The sequence below is a fragment of the Salvelinus fontinalis genome, chromosome 4 (genome assembly GCF_029448725.1).
Source record: "Salvelinus fontinalis isolate EN_2023a chromosome 4, ASM2944872v1, whole genome shotgun sequence".
Classification (NCBI taxonomy): domain Eukaryota; kingdom Metazoa; phylum Chordata; class Actinopteri; order Salmoniformes; family Salmonidae; genus Salvelinus; species Salvelinus fontinalis.
In genome coordinates this window covers 64,725,703-64,746,094 of record NC_074668.1, presented here as the reverse complement: position 1 = coordinate 64,746,094, position 20,392 = coordinate 64,725,703, and the positions used below count along the sequence as shown (strand labels likewise).

At 48.5% G+C, this 20,392-nt stretch overlaps 2 protein-coding genes and 1 long non-coding RNA gene across 19 annotated transcripts in view; 2 read left to right on the top strand and 1 right to left on the bottom strand.

The window, feature by feature from the left end:
- LOC129854181 (cytochrome c oxidase subunit 4 isoform 1, mitochondrial-like) overlaps positions 1-20,392 on the bottom strand; it is a 230,642-nt gene that overhangs the window by 127,578 nt on the left and 82,672 nt on the right. The window lies entirely within an intron of this gene.
- The window catches only part of LOC129854177 (aryl hydrocarbon receptor nuclear translocator 2-like), a 60,304-nt gene that overhangs the window by 30,847 nt on the left and 9,065 nt on the right, over positions 1-20,392 (top strand). Inside the window, exons 6-9 of the mRNA XM_055920963.1 lie at positions 153-276; positions 3,845-3,947; positions 4,213-4,351; positions 15,719-15,869. Coding sequence (XP_055776938.1) covers positions 153-276; positions 3,845-3,947; positions 4,213-4,351; positions 15,719-15,869 — 517 coding nt within the window. The remainder of the gene's footprint in view (positions 1-152; positions 277-3,844; positions 3,948-4,212; positions 4,352-15,718; positions 15,870-20,392) is intronic.
- On the top strand, positions 4,360-15,712 carry LOC129854183 (uncharacterized). 17 transcript variants are annotated; one of them, XR_008759258.1, is made up of 3 exons: positions 4,360-4,987; positions 5,129-11,929; positions 12,071-15,712. It is a non-coding gene; the product is annotated as an uncharacterized LOC129854183 (long non-coding RNA). The 17 variants fall into 17 exon arrangements; XR_008759271.1 differs by having other exon boundaries at positions 4,360-5,786; positions 5,832-11,929; XR_008759261.1 differs by having other exon boundaries at positions 4,360-5,972; positions 6,114-11,929.

Sequence of the window (20,392 nt, the reverse complement as noted above, 5' to 3'; positions counted from 1 at the left end):
TCTAGTTGTTGACTGTACATCAGTAGGGTTTCATCAAGTGAAGATGTCCTTCCCTCCTGTCTTTCCTCTAGTTGTTGACTGTACATCAGCAAGGGGGATATACTCACACCCTTGTATAAATGAAGTTATCCTTCCCTCCTGTCTCCCTCCAGGTGCCCGTTCCCAGTGTGGGAGGAGGGGTTCACGAGGCGGGCAAGAACACTGACAAGACGGACACCATGTTCTCACAGGAGAGAGACCCGCGCTTTGCTGACATGTACTCCGGCATCTCTGGCTGTACGACATCTAGTTATTTCCTCACCTCTACTCGTCTTGTTACGTGTGTGTGTGTGTGTGTGTGTGTGTGTGTGTGTGTGTGTGTGTGTGTGTGTGTGTGTGTGTGTGTGTGTGTGTGTGTGTGTGTGTGTGTGTGTGTGTGTGTGTGTGTGTGTGTGTGTGTGTGTGTGTGTGTGTGTGTGTGTGTGTGTGTGTGTGTGTGTGTGTGTGTGTGTGTGTGTGTTGAAAGGCCCATGCTAGACGGTTGGTTGTGGTGGTCGTTCTCCAGGGGAGAAATGTAAAACAACCTCCACACAACTCAATCAGAACTGGACTTTCTCTCTCTCTCCCTCCATTCCTTCCTTCCCTCTCTCTGACTGTGTGGTGTATTTGATCTCTTTCTCCCTCTGAATGTTTCTGTCTGTCTCTCCACTATCTGTCTGGCTCTCTTTTCCTCTGTCTCCCTCTCTCTGTCTGTCTCCCTCTCTCTTGGTCTCTGTCCCTCTCTCCCTTTCTCTGTCCGTCTCCCTTTCTCTGTCCGTCTCCCTCTGTCTGTCTCTCCCTCTGTCTGTCTGTCTGTCTGTCTGTCCCTCCCTCTCTCTCCCTCCCTCTCGCTGTATGTCTCTTCGTCTCTCTCCCCCTCTGTCCGTCTCTCCCTTTCTCTGTCCGTCTCTCCCTTTCTCTGTCCGTCTCTCCCTTTCTCTGTCCGTCTCTCCCTTTCTCTGTCCGTCTCTCCCTTTCTCTGTCCGTCTCTCCCTTTCTCTGTCCGTCTCTCCCTTTCTCTGTCCGTCTCTCCCTTTCTCTGTCCGTCTCTCCCTCTCTCTGTCCGTCTCTCCCTCTCTCTGTCCGTCTCTCCCTCTCTCTGTCCGTCTCTCCCTCTCTCTCTGTCCGTCTCTCTCCCTCTCTCTGTCCGTCTCTCTCCCTCTCTCTGTCCGTCTCTCTCCCTCTCTCTGTCCGTCTCTCTCCCTCTCTCTGTCCGTCTCTCCCTCTCTCTCTGTCCGTCTCTCCCTCTCTCTCTGTCCGTCTCTCTCCCTCTCTCTGTCCGTCTCTCTCCCTCTCTCTGTCCGTCTCTCTCCCTCTCTCTGTCCGTCTCTCTCCCTCTCTCTGTCCGTCTCTCTCCCTCTCTCTGTCCGTCTCTCTCCCTCTCTCTGTCCGTCTCTCTCCCTCTCTCTGTCCGTCTCTCTCCCTCTCTCTGTCCGTCTCTCTCCCTCTCTCTGTCCGTCTCTCTCCCTCTCTCTGTCCGTCTCTCTCCCTCTCTCTGTCCGTCTCTCTCCCTCTCTCTGTCCGTCTCTCTCCCTCTCTCTGTCCGTCTCTCTCCCTCTCTCTGTCCGTCTCTCTCCCTCTCTCTGTCCGTCTCTCCCTCTCTCTGTCCGTCTCTCCCTCTCTCTGTCCGTCTCTCCCTCTCTCTGTCCGTCTCTCCCTCTCTCTGTCCGTCTCTCCCTCTCTCTGTCCGTCTCTCTCCCTCTCTCTGTCCGTCTCTCCCTCTCTCTGTCCGTCTCTCTCCCTCTCTCTGTCCGTCTCTCTCCCTCTCTCTGTCCGTCTCTCTCCCTCTCTCTGTCCGCCTCTCTCCCTCTCTCTGTCCGCCTCTCTCCCTCTCTCTGTCCGTCTCTCTCCCTCTCTCTGTCCGTCTCTCTCCCTCTCTCTGTCCGTCTCTCTCCCTCTCTCTGTCCGTCTCTCTCCCTCTCTCTGTCCGTCTCTCTCCCTCTCTCTGTCCGTCTCTCTCCCTCTCTCTGTCCGTCTCTCTCCCTCTCTCTGTCCGTCTCTCTCCCTCTCTCTGTCCGTCTCTCTCCCTCTCTCTGTCCGTCTCTCTCCCTCTCTCTGTCCGTCTCTCTCCCTCTCTCTGTCCGTCTCTCTCCCTCTCTCTGTCCGTCTCTCTCCCTCTCTCTGTCCGTCTCTCTCCCTCTCTCTGTCCGTCTCTCTCCCTCTCTCTGTCCGTCTCTCTCCCTCTCTCTGTCCGTCTCTCTCCCTCTCTCTGTCCGTCTCTCTCCCTCTCTCTGTCCGTCTCTCTCCCTCTCTCTGTCCGTCTCTCTCCCTCTCTCTGTCCGTCTCTCTCCCTCTCTCTGTCCGTCTCTCTCCCTCTCTCTGTCCGTCTCTCTCCCTCTCTCTGTCCGTCTCTCTCCCTCTCTCTGTCCGTCTCTCTCCCTCTCTCTGTCCGTCTCTCTCCCTCTCTCTGTCCGTCTCTCTCCCTCTCTCTGTCCGTCTCTCTCCCTCTCTCTGTCCGTCTCTCTCCCTCTCTCTGTCCGTCTCTCTCCCTCTCTCTGTCCGTCTCTCTCCCTCTCTCTGTCCGTCTCTCTCCCTCTCTCTGTCCGTCTCTCTCCCTCTCTCTGTCCGTCTCTCTCCCTCTCTCTGTCCGTCTCTCTCCCTCTCTCTGTCCGTCTCTCTCCCTCTCTCTGTCCGTCTCTCTCCCTCTCTCTGTCCGTCTCTCTCCCTCTCTCTGTCCGTCTCTCTCCCTCTCTCTGTCCGTCTCTCTCCCTCTCTCTGTCCGTCTCTCTCCCTCTCTCTGTCCGTCTCTCTCCCTCTCTCTGTCCGTCTCTCTCCCTCTCTCTGTCCGTCTCTCTCCCTCTCTCTGTCCGTCTCTCTCCCTCTCTCTGTCCGTCTCTCTCCCTCTCTCTGTCCGTCTCTCTCCCTCTCTCTGTCCGTCTCTCTCCCTCTCTCTGTCCGTCTCTCTCCCTCTCTCTGTCCGTCTCTCTCCCTCTCTCTGTCCGTCTCTCTCCCTCTCTCTGTCCGTCTCTCTCCCTCTCTCTGTCCGTCTCTCTCCCTCTCTCTGTCCGTCTCTCCCTTTCTCTCTGGCTGTCTCTCCCTCTCTCTGGCTGTCTCTCCCTCCCTCTCTGTCTGCCTCTGTCAGCTTTCTTTCTCTCCGAATGTCTCTCTGAATGTCTCTCCCTCAGAATGTCTCTCCCTCAGAATGTCTCTCCCTCAATGTCTCTCCCTCAATGTCTCTCCCTCAATGTCTCTCCCTCAATGTCTCTTTCAGAATGTCTCTTTCAGAATGTCTCTCTGAATATCTCTTTCAGAATGTCTCTCTTTCAGAATGTCTCTCTGAATATCTCTTTCAGAATGTCTCTCTGAATGTCTCTCCCTCAATGTCTCTCCCTCAATGTGTCTCCCTCAATGTGTCTCTTTCAGAATGTCTCTTTCAGAATGTCTCTTTCAGAATGTCTCTTTCAGAATGTCTCTTTCAGAATGTCTCTTTCAGAATGTCTCTTTCAGAATGTCTCTCTGAATGTCTCTCTGAATGTCTCTCTTTCTGAATGTCTCTCTGAATGTCTCTCTGAATGTCTCTCTTTCTGAATGTCTCTCTTTCTGAATGTCTCTCTTTCTGAATGTCTCTCCCTCTGAATGTCTCTCCCTCTGAATGTCTCTCCCTCTGAATGTCTCTCCCTCTGAATGTCTCTCCCTCTGAATGTCTCTCCCTCTGAATGTCTCTCCCTCTGAATGTCTCTCCCCCTGAATGTCTCTCAGAATGTCTCTCCCCCTAAATGTCTCTCCCTCTGAATGTCTCTCCCCCTGAATGTCTCTCTGAATGTCTGTTTCTCCCTCTATACATCTCTCTCTATCTATAAACGGTGTGTGTATTGTGTGGTTCCAGCTGGTGAGAAGAAGATGATGGTTCCTTCGTCTACGGCGGGAGGTCAGCAGCTCTACTCCCAGAACTCTCCCTTCCAGCCCGGACACTCTGCCAAGAGCTTCAGGTACACCTCTCTGTGGGTCTGTGTGGGTCTCTGTGGTCTGTGTGTACGTGCATGCATGCACATTAGCGTGTGTGTTTAAAGTTGAAAGCCGTAGGGAAAGACAGGGCCTCAGGTGATGGTTAAACAATTGAGCAGACTAGAGTTGACAGATGTGAACAGTTAAATGTGTTGTTAAAGTATAAATTAAATATGACCGTCTGCAGGGGCCTATATAAAGGCTCTCATGTCACACATTTACTTGGAATGCTGTCTGTCTGTCACACAGCTCCTCAGTGATCCATGTCCCGGGGGTGAACGATATCCAGCCGTCGGGATCGTCCAATCAGAACCTAGCTCAAATCTCCAGACAGCTCAACCCAGGACAGGTGGCCTGGACTGGCAACAGACCCCCGTTCTCTGGCCAGGTACACACACACACACACACACACACACACACACACACACAGGACTAACAACAGACCCTACCTTCTCAGGCCAGGTCTCTCACACACAGGACTAGCAACAGACCCTACCTTCTCAGGCCAGGTCTCTCACACACAGGACTAGTAACAGACCCTACCTTCTCAGTTCAGGTCTCTCACACACAGGACTAACAACATACCCTACCTTCTCAGGCCAGGTCTCTCACACACAGGACTAACAACAGACCCTACCTTCTCAGGCCAGGTCTCTCACACACAGGACTAGTAACAGACCCTACCTTCTCAGGCCGGGTCTCTCACACACAGGACTAGTAACAGACCCTACCTTCTCAGGCCAGGTCTCTCACACAGAGGACTAGTAACAGACCCTACCTTCTCAGGCCAGGTAAAACACACACAGGACTAGCAACATACCCTACCTTCTCAGGCCAGGTAAAACACACACAGGACTAGTAACAGACCCTACCTTCTCAGGCCAGGTAAAACACACACAGGACTAGCAACATACCCTACCTTCTCAGGCCAGGTAAAACACACAGGACTAGTAACAGACCCTACCTTCTCAGGCCAGGTAAAACACACACAGGACTAGCAACATACCCTACCTTCTCAGGCCAGGTCTCTCACACACAGGACTAGTAACAGACCCTACCTTCTCAGGCCAGGTCTCTCACACACAGGACTAGTAACAGACCCTACCTTCTCAGGCCAGGTCTCTCACACACAGGACTAGTAACAGACCCTACCTTCTCAGACCAGGTAAAACACACACAGGACTAGTAACAGACCCTACCTTCTCAGGCCAGGTAAAACACACACAGGACTAGTAACAGACCCTACCTTCTCAGACCAGGTAAAACACACACAGGACTAGTAACAGACCCTACCTTCTCAGACCAGGTAAAACACACACAGGACTAGTAACAGACCCTACCTTCTCAGGCCAGGTCTCTCACACACAGGACTAGTAACAGACCCTACCTTCTCAGGCCAGGTCAAACACACACAGGACTAGTAACAGACCCTGCCTTCTCAGGCCAGGTAAAACACACACAGGACTAGTAACAGACCCTACCTTCTCAGGCCAGGTAAAACACACACAGGACTAGTAACAGACCCTACCTTCTCAGGCCAGGTCTCTCACACACAGGACTAGTAACAGACCCTACCTTCTCAGGCCGGGTCTCTCACACACAGGACTAGTAACAGACCCTACCTTCTCAGGCCAGGTCTCTCACACAGAGGACTAGTAACAGACCCTACCTTCTCAGGCCAGGTAAAAGACACACAGGACTAGCAACATACCCTACCTTCTCAGGCCAGGTAAAACACACACAGGACTAGTAACAGACCCTACCTTCTCAGGCCAGGTAAAACACACACAGGACTAGCAACATACCCTACCTTCTCAGGCCAGGTAAAACACACAGGACTAGTAACAGACCCTACCTTCTCAGGCCAGGTAAAACACACACAGGACTAGTAACAGACCCTACCTTCTCAGGCCAGGTAAAACACACACAGGACTAGTAACAGACCCTACCTTCTCAGGCCAGGTAAAACACACACAGGACTAGCAACATACCCTACCTTCTCAGGCCAGGTCTCTCACACACAGGACTAGTAACAGACCCTACCTTCTCAGGCCAGGTCTCTCACACACAGGACTAGTAACAGACCCTACCTTCTCAGGCCAGGTCTCTCACACACAGGACTAGTAACAGACCCTACCTTCTCAGACCAGGTAAAACACACACAGGACTAGTAACAGACCCTACCTTCTCAGGCCAGGTAAAACACACACAGGACTAGTAACAGACCCTACCTTCTCAGACCAGGTAAAACACACACAGGACTAGTAACAGACCCTACCTTCTCAGACCAGGTAAAACACACACAGGACTAGTAACAGACCCTACCTTCTCAGGCCAGGTCTCTCACACACAGGACTAGTAACAGACCCTACCTTCTCAGGCCAGGTCTCTCACACACAGGACTAGTAACAGACCCTACCTTCTCAGGCCAGGTCAAACACACACAGGACTAGTAACAGACCCTGCCTTCTCAGGCCAGGTAAAACACACACAGGACTAGTAACAGACCCTACCTTCTCAGGCCAGGTAAAACACACACAGGACTAGTAACAGACCCTACCTTCTCAGGCCAGGTCTCTCACACACAGGACTAGTAACAGACCCTACCTTCTCAGGCCGGGTCTCTCACACACAGGACTAGTAACAGACCCTACCTTCTCAGGCCAGGTCTCTCACACAGAGGACTAGTAACAGACCCTACCTTCTCAGACCAGGTCTCTCACACACAGGACTAGTAACAGACCCTACCTTCTCAGGCCAGGTCTCTCACACACAGGACTAGTAACAGACCCTACCTTCTCAGGCCAGGTAAAACACACACAGGACTAGCAACATACCCTACCTTCTCAGGCCAGGTAAAACACACACAGGACTAGTAACAGACCCTACCTTCTCAGGCCAGGTAAAACACACACAGGACTAGCAACATACCCTACCTTCTCAGGCCAGGTAAAACACACAGGACTAGTAACAGACCCTACCTTCTCAGGCCAGGTAAAACACACACAGGACTAGCAACATACCCTACCTTCTCAGGCCAGGTCTCTCACACACAGGACTAGTAACAGACCCTACCTTCTCAGGCCAGGTCTCTCACACACAGGACTAGTAACAGACCCTACCTTCTCAGGCCAGGTCTCTCACACACAGGACTAGTAACAGACCCTACCTTCTCAGACCAGGTAAAACACACACAGGACTAGTAACAGACCCTACCTTCTCAGGCCAGGTAAAACACACACAGGACTAGTAACAGACCCTACCTTCTCAGACCAGGTAAAACACACACAGGACTAGTAACAGACCCTACCTTCTCAGACCAGGTAAAACACACACAGGACTAGTAACAGACCCTACCTTCTCAGGCCAGGTCTCTCACACACAGGACTAGTAACAGACCCTACCTTCTCAGGCCAGGTCAAACACACACAGGACTAGTAACAGACCCTGCCTTCTCAGGCCAGGTAAAACACACACAGGACTAGTAACAGACCCTACCTTCTCAGGCCAGGTAAAACACACACAGGACTAGTAACAGACCCTACCTTCTCAGGCCAGGTCTCTCTCACACAGGACTAGTAACAGACCCTACCTTCTCAGGCCAGGTCTCTCACACACAGGACTAGTAACAGACCCTACCTTCTCAGGCCGGGTCTCTCACACACAGGACTAGTAACAGACCCTACCTTCTCAGGCCAGGTAAAACACACAGGACTAGTAACAGACCCTACCTTCTCAGGCCAGGTCTCTCACACACAGGACTAGTAACAGACCCTACCTTCTCAGGCCAGGTAAAACACACACAGGACAAGCAACATACCCTACCTTCTCAGGCCAGGTAAAACACACACAGGACTAGCAACATACCCTACCTTCTCAGGCCAGGTCTCTCACACACAGGACTAGTAACAGACCCTACCTTCTCAGGCCAGGTCTCTCACACACAGGACTAGTAACAGACCCTACCTTCTCAGGCCAGGTCTCTCACACACAGGACTAGTAACAGACCCTACCTTCTCAGACCAGGTAAAACACACACAGGACTAGTAACAGACCCTACCTTCTCAGGCCAGGTAAAACACACACAGGACTAGTAACAGACCCTACCTTCTCAGACCAGGTAAAACACACACAGGACTAGTAACAGACCCTACCTTCTCAGACCAGGTAAAACACACACAGGACTAGTAACAGACCCTACCTTCTCAGGCCAGGTCTCTCACACACAGGACTAGTAACAGACCCTACCTTCTCAGGCCAGGTCAAACACACACAGGACTAGTAACAGACCCTGCCTTCTCAGGCCAGGTAAAACACACACAGGACTAGTAACAGACCCTGCCTTCTCAGGCCAGGTAAAACACACACAGGACTAGTAACAGACCCTACCTTCTCAGGCCAGGTCTCTCACACACAGGACTAGTAACAGACCCTACCTTCTCAGGCCGGGTCTCTCACACACAGGACTAGTAACAGACCCTACCTTCTCAGGCCAGGTCTCTCACACAGAGGACTAGTAACAGACCCTACCTTCTCAGGCCAGGTAAAAGACACACAGGACTAGCAACATACCCTACCTTCTCAGGCCAGGTAAAACACACACAGGACTAGTAACAGACCCTACCTTCTCAGGCCAGGTAAAACACACAGGACTAGTAACAGACCCTACCTTCTCAGGCCAGGTAAAACACACACAGGACTAGTAACAGACCCTACCTTCTCAGGCCAGGTAAAACACACACAGGACTAGCAACATACCCTACCTTCTCAGGCCAGGTAAAACACACAGGACTAGTAACAGACCCTACCTTCTCAGGCCAGGTAAAACACACACAGGACTAGTAACAGACCCTACCTTCTCAGGCCAGGTAAAACACACACAGGACTAGTAACAGACCCTACCTTCTCAGGCCAGGTAAAACACACACAGGACTAGCAACATACCCTACCTTCTCAGGCCAGGTCTCTCACACACAGGACTAGTAACAGACCCTACCTTCTCAGGCCAGGTCTCTCACACACAGGACTAGTAACAGACCCTACCTTCTCAGGCCAGGTCTCTCACACACAGGACTAGTAACAGACCCTACCTTCTCAGACCAGGTAAAACACACACAGGACTAGTAACAGACCCTACCTTCTCAGGCCAGGTAAAACACACACAGGACTAGTAACAGACCCTACCTTCTCAGACCAGGTAAAACACACACAGGACTAGTAACAGACCCTACCTTCTCAGACCAGGTAAAACACACACAGGACTAGTAACAGACCCTACCTTCTCAGGCCAGGTCTCTCACACACAGGACTAGTAACAGACCCTACCTTCTCAGGCCAGGTCTCTCACACACAGGACTAGTAACAGACCCTACCTTCTCAGGCCAGGTCAAACACACACAGGACTAGTAACAGACCCTGCCTTCTCAGGCCAGGTAAAACACACACAGGACTAGTAACAGACCCTACCTTCTCAGGCCAGGTAAAACACACACAGGACTAGTAACAGACCCTACCTTCTCAGGCCAGGTCTCTCACACACAGGACTAGTAACAGACCCTACCTTCTCAGGCCGGGTCTCTCACACACAGGACTAGTAACAGACCCTACCTTCTCAGGCCAGGTCTCTCACACAGAGGACTAGTAACAGACCCTACCTTCTCAGACCAGGTCTCTCACACACAGGACTAGTAACAGACCCTACCTTCTCAGGCCAGGTCTCTCACACACAGGACTAGTAACAGACCCTACCTTCTCAGGCCAGGTAAAACACACACAGGACTAGCAACATACCCTACCTTCTCAGGCCAGGTAAAACACACACAGGACTAGTAACAGACCCTACCTTCTCAGGCCAGGTAAAACACACACAGGACTAGCAACATACCCTACCTTCTCAGGCCAGGTAAAACACACAGGACTAGTAACAGACCCTACCTTCTCAGGCCAGGTAAAACACACACAGGACTAGCAACATACCCTACCTTCTCAGGCCAGGTCTCTCACACACAGGACTAGTAACAGACCCTACCTTCTCAGGCCAGGTCTCTCACACACAGGACTAGTAACAGACCCTACCTTCTCAGGCCAGGTCTCTCACACACAGGACTAGTAACAGACCCTACCTTCTCAGACCAGGTAAAACACACACAGGACTAGTAACAGACCCTACCTTCTCAGGCCAGGTAAAACACACACAGGACTAGTAACAGACCCTACCTTCTCAGACCAGGTAAAACACACACAGGACTAGTAACAGACCCTACCTTCTCAGACCAGGTAAAACACACACAGGACTAGTAACAGACCCTACCTTCTCAGGCCAGGTCTCTCACACACAGGACTAGTAACAGACCCTACCTTCTCAGGCCAGGTCAAACACACACAGGACTAGTAACAGACCCTGCCTTCTCAGGCCAGGTAAAACACACACAGGACTAGTAACAGACCCTACCTTCTCAGGCCAGGTAAAACACACACAGGACTAGTAACAGACCCTACCTTCTCAGGCCAGGTCTCTCTCACACAGGACTAGTAACAGACCCTACCTTCTCAGGCCAGGTCTCTCACACACAGGACTAGTAACAGACCCTACCTTCTCAGGCCGGGTCTCTCACACACAGGACTAGTAACAGACCCTACCTTCTCAGGCCAGGTAAAACACACAGGACTAGTAACAGACCCTACCTTCTCAGGCCAGGTCTCTCACACACAGGACTAGTAACAGACCCTACCTTCTCAGGCCAGGTAAAACACACACAGGACAAGCAACATACCCTACCTTCTCAGGCCAGGTAAAACACACACAGGACTAGCAACATACCCTACCTTCTCAGGCCAGGTCTCTCACACACAGGACTAGTAACAGACCCTACCTTCTCAGGCCAGGTCTCTCACACACAGGACTAGTAACAGACCCTACCTTCTCAGGCCAGGTAAAACACACACAGGACAAGCAACATACCCTACCTTCTCAGGCCAGGTAAAACACACACAGGACTAGCAACATACCCTACCTTCTCAGGCCAGGTCTCTCACACACAGGACTAGTAACAGACCCTACCTTCTCAGGCCAGGTCTCTCACACACAGGACTAGTAACAGACCCTACCTTCTCAGGCCAGGTAAAACACACACAGGACTAGTAACAGACCCTACCTTCTCAGGCCAGGTAAAACACACACAGGACTAGCAACATACCCTACCTTCTCAGGCCAGGTCTCTCACACACAGGACTAGTAACAGACCCTACCTTCTCAGGCCAGGTCTCTCACACACAGGACTAGTAACAGACCCTACCTTCTCAGGCCAGGTCTCTCACACACAGGACTAGTAACATACCCTACCTTCTCAGGCCAGGTCTCTCACACACAGGACTAGTAACAGACCCTACCTTCTCAGGCCAGGTAAAACACACACAGGACTAGTAACAGACCCTACCTTCTCAGGCCAGGTAAAACACACACAGGACTAGCAACATACCCTACCTTCTCAGGCCAGGTCTCTCACACACAGGACTAGTAACAGACCCTACCTTCTCAGGCCAGGTCTCTCACACACAGGACTAGTAACAGACCCTACCTTCTCAGGCCAGGTCTCTCACACACAGGACTAGTAACAGACCCTACCTTCTCAGGCCAGGTCAAACACACACAGGACTAGTAACAGACCCTGCCTTCTCAGGCCAGGTAAAACACACACAGGACTAGTAACAGACCCTACCTTCTCAGGCCAGGTAAAACACACACAGGACTAGTAACAGACCCTACCTTCTCAGGCCAGGTCTCTCACACACAGGACTAGTAACAGACCCTACCTTCTCAGGCCAGGTAAAACACACACAGGACTAGTAACAGACCCTACCTTCTCAGGCCAGGTCTCTCACACACAGGACTAGTAACAGACCCTACCTTCTCAGGCCAGGTAAAACACACACAGGACTAGCAACATACCCTACCTTCTCAGGCCAGGTCTCTCTCACACAGGACTAGTAACAGACCCTACCTTCTCAGGCCAGGTCTCTCACACACAGGACTAGTAACAGACCCTACCTTCTCAGGCCGGGTCTCTCACACACAGGACTAGTAACAGACCCTACCTTCTCAGGCCAGGTAAAACACACAGGACTAGTAACAGACCCTACCTTCTCAGGCCAGGTCTCTCACACACAGGACTAGTAACAGACCCTACCTTCTCAGGCCAGGTAAAACACACACAGGACAAGCAACATACCCTACCTTCTCAGGCCAGGTAAAACACACACAGGACTAGCAACATACCCTACCTTCTCAGGCCAGGTCTCTCACACACAGGACTAGTAACAGACCCTACCTTCTCAGGCCAGGTCTCTCACACACAGGACTAGTAACAGACCCTACCTTCTCAGGCCAGGTCTCTCACACACAGGACTAGTAACAGACCCTACCTTCTCAGGCCAGGTAAAACACACACAGGACTAGCAACATACCCTACCTTCTCAGGCCAGGTCTCTCACACACAGGACTAGTAACAGACCCTACCTTCTCAGGCCAGGTCTCTCACACACAGGACTAGTAACATACCCTACCTTCTCAGGCCAGGTCTCTCACACACAGGACTAGTAACAGACCCTACCTTCTCAGGCCAGGTCTCTCACACACAGGATTAGTAACAGACCCTACCTTCTCAGGCCAGGTCTCTCACACACAGGACTAGTAACATACCCTACCTTCTCAGGCCAGGTAAAACACACAGACCTGAACATGTAGCAGATATGATTTGTGTTGAGTAGAGTCAGACAGAATCCAGAAATCTGAAACGGATTAAATATCTATAGAATCAATCCAGACGTGGTTCCATTCCAGATCTAATGCCTATATGTTGTAGGTGTTTTCTAGTCAGGCAGACGACACACTGATCACACACTGACTCCCATAGCTACTGCTACAGAATGTAGTCATCTCTGCTTTGGTTGACAACAGGAATCCTCTACTGTTAGCCAATAGCGTTTCAGTGGTCGTTATGCAGATTCTCTCTTTCTCCTCGCTTCAGTGAATCTCATCAGCAGAGCCTGATAATGGAGTGTGTGTGTGTGTGTGTGTGTGTGTGTGTGTGTGTGTGTGTGTGTGTGTGTGTGTGTGTGTGTGTGTGTGTGTGTGTGTTCTGATCTGCATATCGGACCACACGACATGCGTGCTAAGGGGAGTGTGTTGAGCATATGGTGTTTAGCAGGCTCATCTGTCTTCTCCTCAACCTACACCAGTAACACACACACACACACACACGTCTCTCTGCTAGTCTAGTACAACACACACGTCTCTCTGCTAGTCTAGTACAACACACACGTCTCTCTGCTAGTCTAGTTAAACACACACGTCTCTCTGCTAGTCTAGTACAACACACACGTCTCTCTGCTAGTCTAGTTAAACACACACGTCTCTCTGCTAGTCTAGTAAAACACACACGTCTCTCTGCTAGTCTAGTAAAACACACACGTCTCTCTGCTAGTCTAGTTAAACACACACGTCTCTCTGCTAGTCTAGTTAAACACACACGTCTCTCTGCTAGTCTAGTAAAACACACACGTCTCTCTGCTAGTCTAGTTAAACACACACGTCTCTCTGCTAGTCTAGTAAAACACACACGTCTCTCTGCTAGTCTAGTAAAACACACACACCTCTCTGCTAGTCTAGTTAAACACACACGTCTCTGCTAGTCTAGTTAAACACACACGTCTCTCTGCTAGTCTAGTAAAACACACACGTCTCTCTGCTAGTCTAGTAAAACACACACGTCTCTCTGCTAGTCTAGTTAAACACACACGTCTCTGCTAGTCTAGTTAAACACACACGTCTCTCTGCTAGTCTAGTACAACACACACGTCTCTCTGCTAGTCTAGTTAAACACACACGTCTCTGCTAGTCTAGTTAAACACACACGTCTCTCTGCTAGTCTAGTACAACACACACGTCTCTCTGCTAGTCTAGTTAAACACACACGTCTCTCTGCTAGTCTAGTACAACACACACGTCTCTGCTAGTCTAGTTAAACACACACGTCTCTCTGCTAGTCTAGTACAACACACACGTCTCTCTGCTAGTCTAGTACAACACACACGTCTCTCTGCTAGTCTAGTTAAACACACACACGTCTCTCTGCTAGTCTAGTACAACACACACGTCTCTCTGCTAGTCTAGTACAACACACACGTCTCTCTGCTAGTCTAGTACAACACACACGTCTCTCTGCTAGTCTAGTACAACACACACGTCTCTCTGCTAGTCTAGTTAAACACACACGTCTCTCTGCTAGTCTAGTACAACACACACGTCTCTCTGCTAGTCTAGTACAACACACACGTCTCTCTGCTAGTCTAGTATAACACACACACGTCTCTCTGCTAGTCTAGTACAACACACACGTCTCTCTGCTAGTCTAGTATAACACACACACGTCTCTCTGCTAGTCTAGTAAAACACACACGTCTCTCTGCTAGTCTAGTACAACACACACGTCTCTCTGCTAGTCTAGTTAAACACACACGTCTCTCTGCTAGTCTAGTACAACACACACGTCTCTCTGCTAGTCTAGTACAACACACACGTCTCTCTGCTAGTCTAGTTAAACACACACGTCTCTGCTAGTCTAGTACAACACACACGTCTCTCTGCTAGTCTCGTACAACACACACGTCTCTCTGCTAGTCTAGTTAAACACACACGTCTCTCTGCTAGTCTAGTTAAACACACACGTCTCTCTGCTAGTCTAGTTAAACACACACGTCTCTCTGCTAGTCTAGTTAAACACACACACGTCTCTCTGCTAGTCTAGTTAAACACACACGTCTCTCTGCTAGTCTAGTACAACACACACGTCTCTCTGCTAGTCTAGTACAACACACACGTCTCTCTGCTAGTCTAGTACAACACACACGTCTCTCTGCTAGTCTAGTACAACACACACGTCTCTCTGCTAGTCTAGTACAACACACACGTCTCTCTGCTAGTCTAGTACAACACACACGTCTCTCTGCTAGTCTAGTACAACACACACGTCTCTCTGCTAGTCTAGTTAAACACACACGTCTCTCTGCTAGTCTAGTACAACACACACGTCTCTCTGCTAGTCTAGTTAAACACACACACGTCTCTCTGCTAGTCTAGTTAAACACACACGTCTCTCTGCTAGTCTAGTTAAACACACACGTCTCTCTGCTAGTCTAGTTAAACACACACGTCTCTCTGCTAGTCTAGTTAAACACACACGTCTCTCTGCTAGTCTAGTTAAACACACACGTCTCTCTGCTAGTCTAGTTAAACACACACGTCTCTCTGCTAGTCTAGTACAACACACACGTCTCTCTGCTAGTCTAGTACAACACACACGTCTCTCTGCTAATCTAGTACAACACACACGTCTCTCTGCTAGTCTAGTTAAACACACACGTCTCTCTGCTAGTCTAGTACAACACACACGTCTCTCTGCTAGTCTAGTACAACACACACGTCTCTCTGCTAATCTAGTTCAACACACACGTCTCTCTGCTAGTCTAGTTAAACACACACGTCTCTCTGCTAGTCTAGTAAAACACACACGTCTCTCTGCTAGTCTAGTTAAACACACGTCTCTCTGCTAGTCTAGTTAAACACACACGTCTCTCTGCTAGTCTAGTTAAACACACACGTCTCTCTGCTAGTCTAGTACAACACACACGTCTCTCTGCTAGTCTAGTACAACACACACTCTAAACTATTTTTCCTTCTCTCCCTCTCCCTATCCAGTCCACAAAGGCCCAGTCCAGTCCGTTTGGGATAGGCTCCGGCCACAGTTACCAAGGAGACCCATCTTCCTATAGCCCCCTGTCCTCCCCGGCCACCTCATCGCCCAGCGGCAACGCCTACTCTGGACTGGCCAACCGGAGCACGGCGTTCGGTAAGCACCAGCCAATCACAGCAAAGCATTCCATCAAAAAGATGTTCGTCTCATTCTCTTCCAGGATTTATCCAATCATGTTTGATCAGTGATAACATCAAAGGGTGTGTGTACACATATTCCGGAATGCTGGCCTTCTAGGCAGAGTTGCAAAGAAAAAGCCATATCTCAGACTGGCCAATAAAAATAAAAGATTAAGATGGGCAATACAGACACTGGACAGAGAATTTCTGCCTAGAAGGCCAGCATCACGGAGTCGCCTCTTCACTTTTGACATTGAGACTGGTGTTTTGCAGGTACTATTTAATGAAGCTGACAGTTGAGGACTTGTGAGGCGTCTGTTTCTCAAACTAGACACTCTAATGTACTTGTCCTCTTGCTCAGTTGTGCACCGGGGCCTCCCACTCCTCTTTCTACTCTGGTTAGAGACAGTTTGCGCTGTTCTGTGAAGGGAGTAATACACAGCGTTGTACGAGATCTTCAGTTTCTTGGTAATTTCTCACATGGAATAGCCTTCATTTCTCAGAATAAGAATAGACTGACGAGTTTCAGAATGAAGGTCCTTTGTTTCTGGTAATTTTGAGCCTGTAATCGAACCCACAAATGCTGATGCTCTAGATACTCAACTAGTCTAAGGCCAGTTTTATTGCTTCTATAATAAGAACTACAGTTTTCAGCTGTGCTAACACAATTGCAAGGGTTTTCTAATGATCAATTAGCCTTTTAAAAGGATAAACTTGGATTAGCTAACACAATGTGGCATTGGAACACAGGAGTGATGGTTGCTGATAATGGGCCTCTGTACGCCGATGTAGATATTCTATAAAATAATCTGCCGTTTCCAGCTACAATAGTAATTTACAACATTAACAATGTCTACACTGTATTTCGGATCAATTTGATGTTACTTTAATGGACCAAAAAATGTGCTTTTCTTTCAAAAACAAATACATTTCTAAGTGACCCCAAACATTTTAAATACTGTTTATATATATACTGTTTATACCCTGCTAGGTTTTCAAAATTCCAGTAATGTTCCGTACATTCCCAAGTTTTCCAGAAATCCTGGTTGGATGATTCCCGGATTTCCTGCTCATTACCTCTTGATTCCAGGAACCTTCCAATCGGGATTTCTGGAAACCTTGGGATTTTGGGGAAAGTTACTTAACCAAACCTGGGTCCTAACTTACAAACCTGGGTCCTAACTTACAAACCTGGGTCCTAACTTACAAACCTGGGTCCTGACTTACAAACCTGGGTCCTAACTTACAAACCTGGGTCCTAACTTACAAACCTGGGTCCTAACTTACAAACCTGGGTCCTAACTTACAAACCTGGGTCCTAACTTACAAACCTGGGTCCTAACTTACAAACCTGGGTCCTAACTTACAAACCTGGGTCCTAACTTACAAACCTGGGTCCTAACTTACAAACCTGGGTCCTAACTTACAAACCTGGGTCCTAACTTACAAACCTGGGTCCTAACCTACAGGTTTTGGTGCAGACTTTGTTCCTGCCAAGCACTTGCTCACCTGACTCTTCTCTGAGTTGAACCCAGAGCCTGGGACAGCCTGTATCTTTCATGATTGGCCACTTGGGATCATGTTGAGGCTTTCACAGTGTTCTCTTGAAAAAGCCTGAAAATAGTAGGAATTGGACATGTCTGTTCTTGTCCTCATGGTAGAGGATTGGTTGTGTGTGTGTGTGTGTGTGTGTGTGTGTGTGTGTGTGTGTGTGTGTGTGTGTGTGTGTGTGTGTGTGTGTGTGTGTGTGTGTGTGTGTGTGTGTGTGTGTGTGTGTGTGTGTGTGTGTGTGTGTGTGTGTGTGTGTGTGTGTTTGTTTGTTTGTTTGTTTGTTTGTTTGTTTGTTTGTTTGTTTGTTTGTTTGTTTGTTTGTTTGTTTTACATCTGGTGAAAGGCATGTTTTTTTCTACTTGTCAGGTGTCGGCCCGTATCATCAAACTGTCTTCGTTCTTCTATAGTGACATACCAGCTTACCTCTTAACATTCTGTTTGACATTCTAACATCCCTGTGGGACAACAGTGGGTCTTCATTAATGTGGCATGTTTCTCTCCTCTTAACGCTTCACTGGCTAAATCTGCTATACGTATATTTAACATCCACACACACCACGTTTAACACATCCACACTCACCATGTTTAACACACACACAACATTTAACACATCTACACACACCACGTTTAACCTCTCTTTTACTTGTTGTAAATCCAGCCACAGTGTCCGATTTCAAAAAGGCTTTACGACGAAAGCAAACCAAACGATTATGTTAGGTGAGTGCCTATTCACAGAATAACACAGCCATTTTTCCAGCTAAAGAGAGGATTCACAAAAAGCAGAAATATAGATACAATTAATCACTAACCTTTGATGATCTTCATCAGATGACACTCATAGGACTTCATGTTACACAATACATGTATGTTTTGTTCGGTAAAGTTCATATTTATATCCAAAAATCTGAGTTTACATTGGCGCGTTACGTTCAGTAGTTCCAAAACATCCGGTGATTTTGCAGAGAGCCACATCAATTTACAGAAATACTCATAATACATGTTGATGAAAATACAAGTGTTATGCATGGAACTTTAGATGCACTTCTCCTTAATGCAACCGCTGTCAGATTTCAAAAAAGCTTTACGGAAAAAGCAAACCATGCAATAATCTGAGGTCGGCGCTCAGAGCCCAATCAAGACAAAAATATATCCGCCATATTGTGGAGTCAACAGTAGTCAGAAATAGCATTATAAATATTCACTTACCTTTGATGATCTTCATCAGAATGCACTCCCAGGAATCCCAGTTCCACAATAAATGTTTGTTTTGTTCGATAAAGTCCATAATTTATGTCCAAATACCTCCTTTTGTTAGCGCGTTTAGTACACAAACTCAGGAGGTGCGGGCAAGTCCAGGCGAAAGTTCAGACGAAAAGTCATATTACAGTTCGTAGAAACATGTCAAACGAAGTATAGAATCAATCTTTAGGATGTTTTTATCATAAATCTTCAATAATGTTTCAACCGGAGAATTCCTTTGTCTGTAGAAATGCAATGGAATGCAGCTAACTCTCACTGAGCTCGTGGCACTCTGCCAGACCCCTGACTCAAACAGCTCTCATTCCCCCCTCCTTTACTGTAGAAGCATCAAACAAGGTTCTAAAGACTGTTGACATTTAGTGCAATATGACCCCATAGATACTGTATATTCGATAGGCAATTACTTGAAACACTACAAACCTCAGATTTCCCACTTCCTGGATGGATTTTTTCTCAGGTTTTTGTCTGCCATATGAGTTAAGTTATACTCACAGACATCATTCAAACAGTTTTAGAAACTTCAGAGTTTTCTATCCAAATCTACTAATAATATGCATATCTTAGCTTCTGGGCCTGAGTAGCAGGCAGTTTACTCTGGGCACCTTATTCATCCAAGCTACTCAATACTGCCCCCAGCCATAAGAAGTTAACACATCCACACACACCACGTTTAACATATCCACACACACCATGTTTAACTAACTAACACACACACACACACACACACACACACACACACACACACACACACACACACACACACACACACCACCTTTAACACATCCACACACCATAGTCCCGTGTGGCTCAGTTGGTAGAGCATGGCGCTTACAACGCCAGGTTTGTGGGTTCGTTTCCCACGGGGGGCCAGTACAAAAAAGTATGAATGTATGTACTTGTAAGTCGCTCTGGATAAGAGCGTCTGCTAAATGACTTAAATGTAAATGTAAATGTATGTTTAACACATCCACACACACCACGTTTAACACACACACACACACCACGTTTAACACACACACACACACACACCACGTTTAACACACACACACACACACACACACACCACGTTTAACACACACACACACACACCACGTTTAACACACACACACACACCACGTTTAACACACACACACACACCACGTTTAACACACACACACACACACCACGTTTAACACACACACACACACACACACACACACACACCACGTTTAACACACACACACACACCACGTTTAACACACACACACACACCACGTTTAACACACACACACACACCACGTTTAACACACACACACACACACACACACACACACACACACACCACGTTTAACACACACACACACACCACGTTTAACACACACACAGCCATTACCCCTTTTACCCCATGACTTCAGATCGGGTGAGAGGATCCCAGGCACGCCAAATGAGGTTACCCAAACATGTGTGTACACACACACACACAGGAATGTGAAAACATTGTGAACATATCCTTTAGGGTGATTTTAGAAGTGAAGTGTTGACAGTACAGTGTACGTCCATGTCTTTTGGGATATGTTATGTAAAGTAAGATCATGTTTTAGCAATGTACCATCTCCACAAAGGAAACCTGATAACATACCTAAACCTCTCCATGTGGGCTGTGCACTGACTATCTCTGTTGGACTAGTCATTCATAGGGTAGAGGTTAAA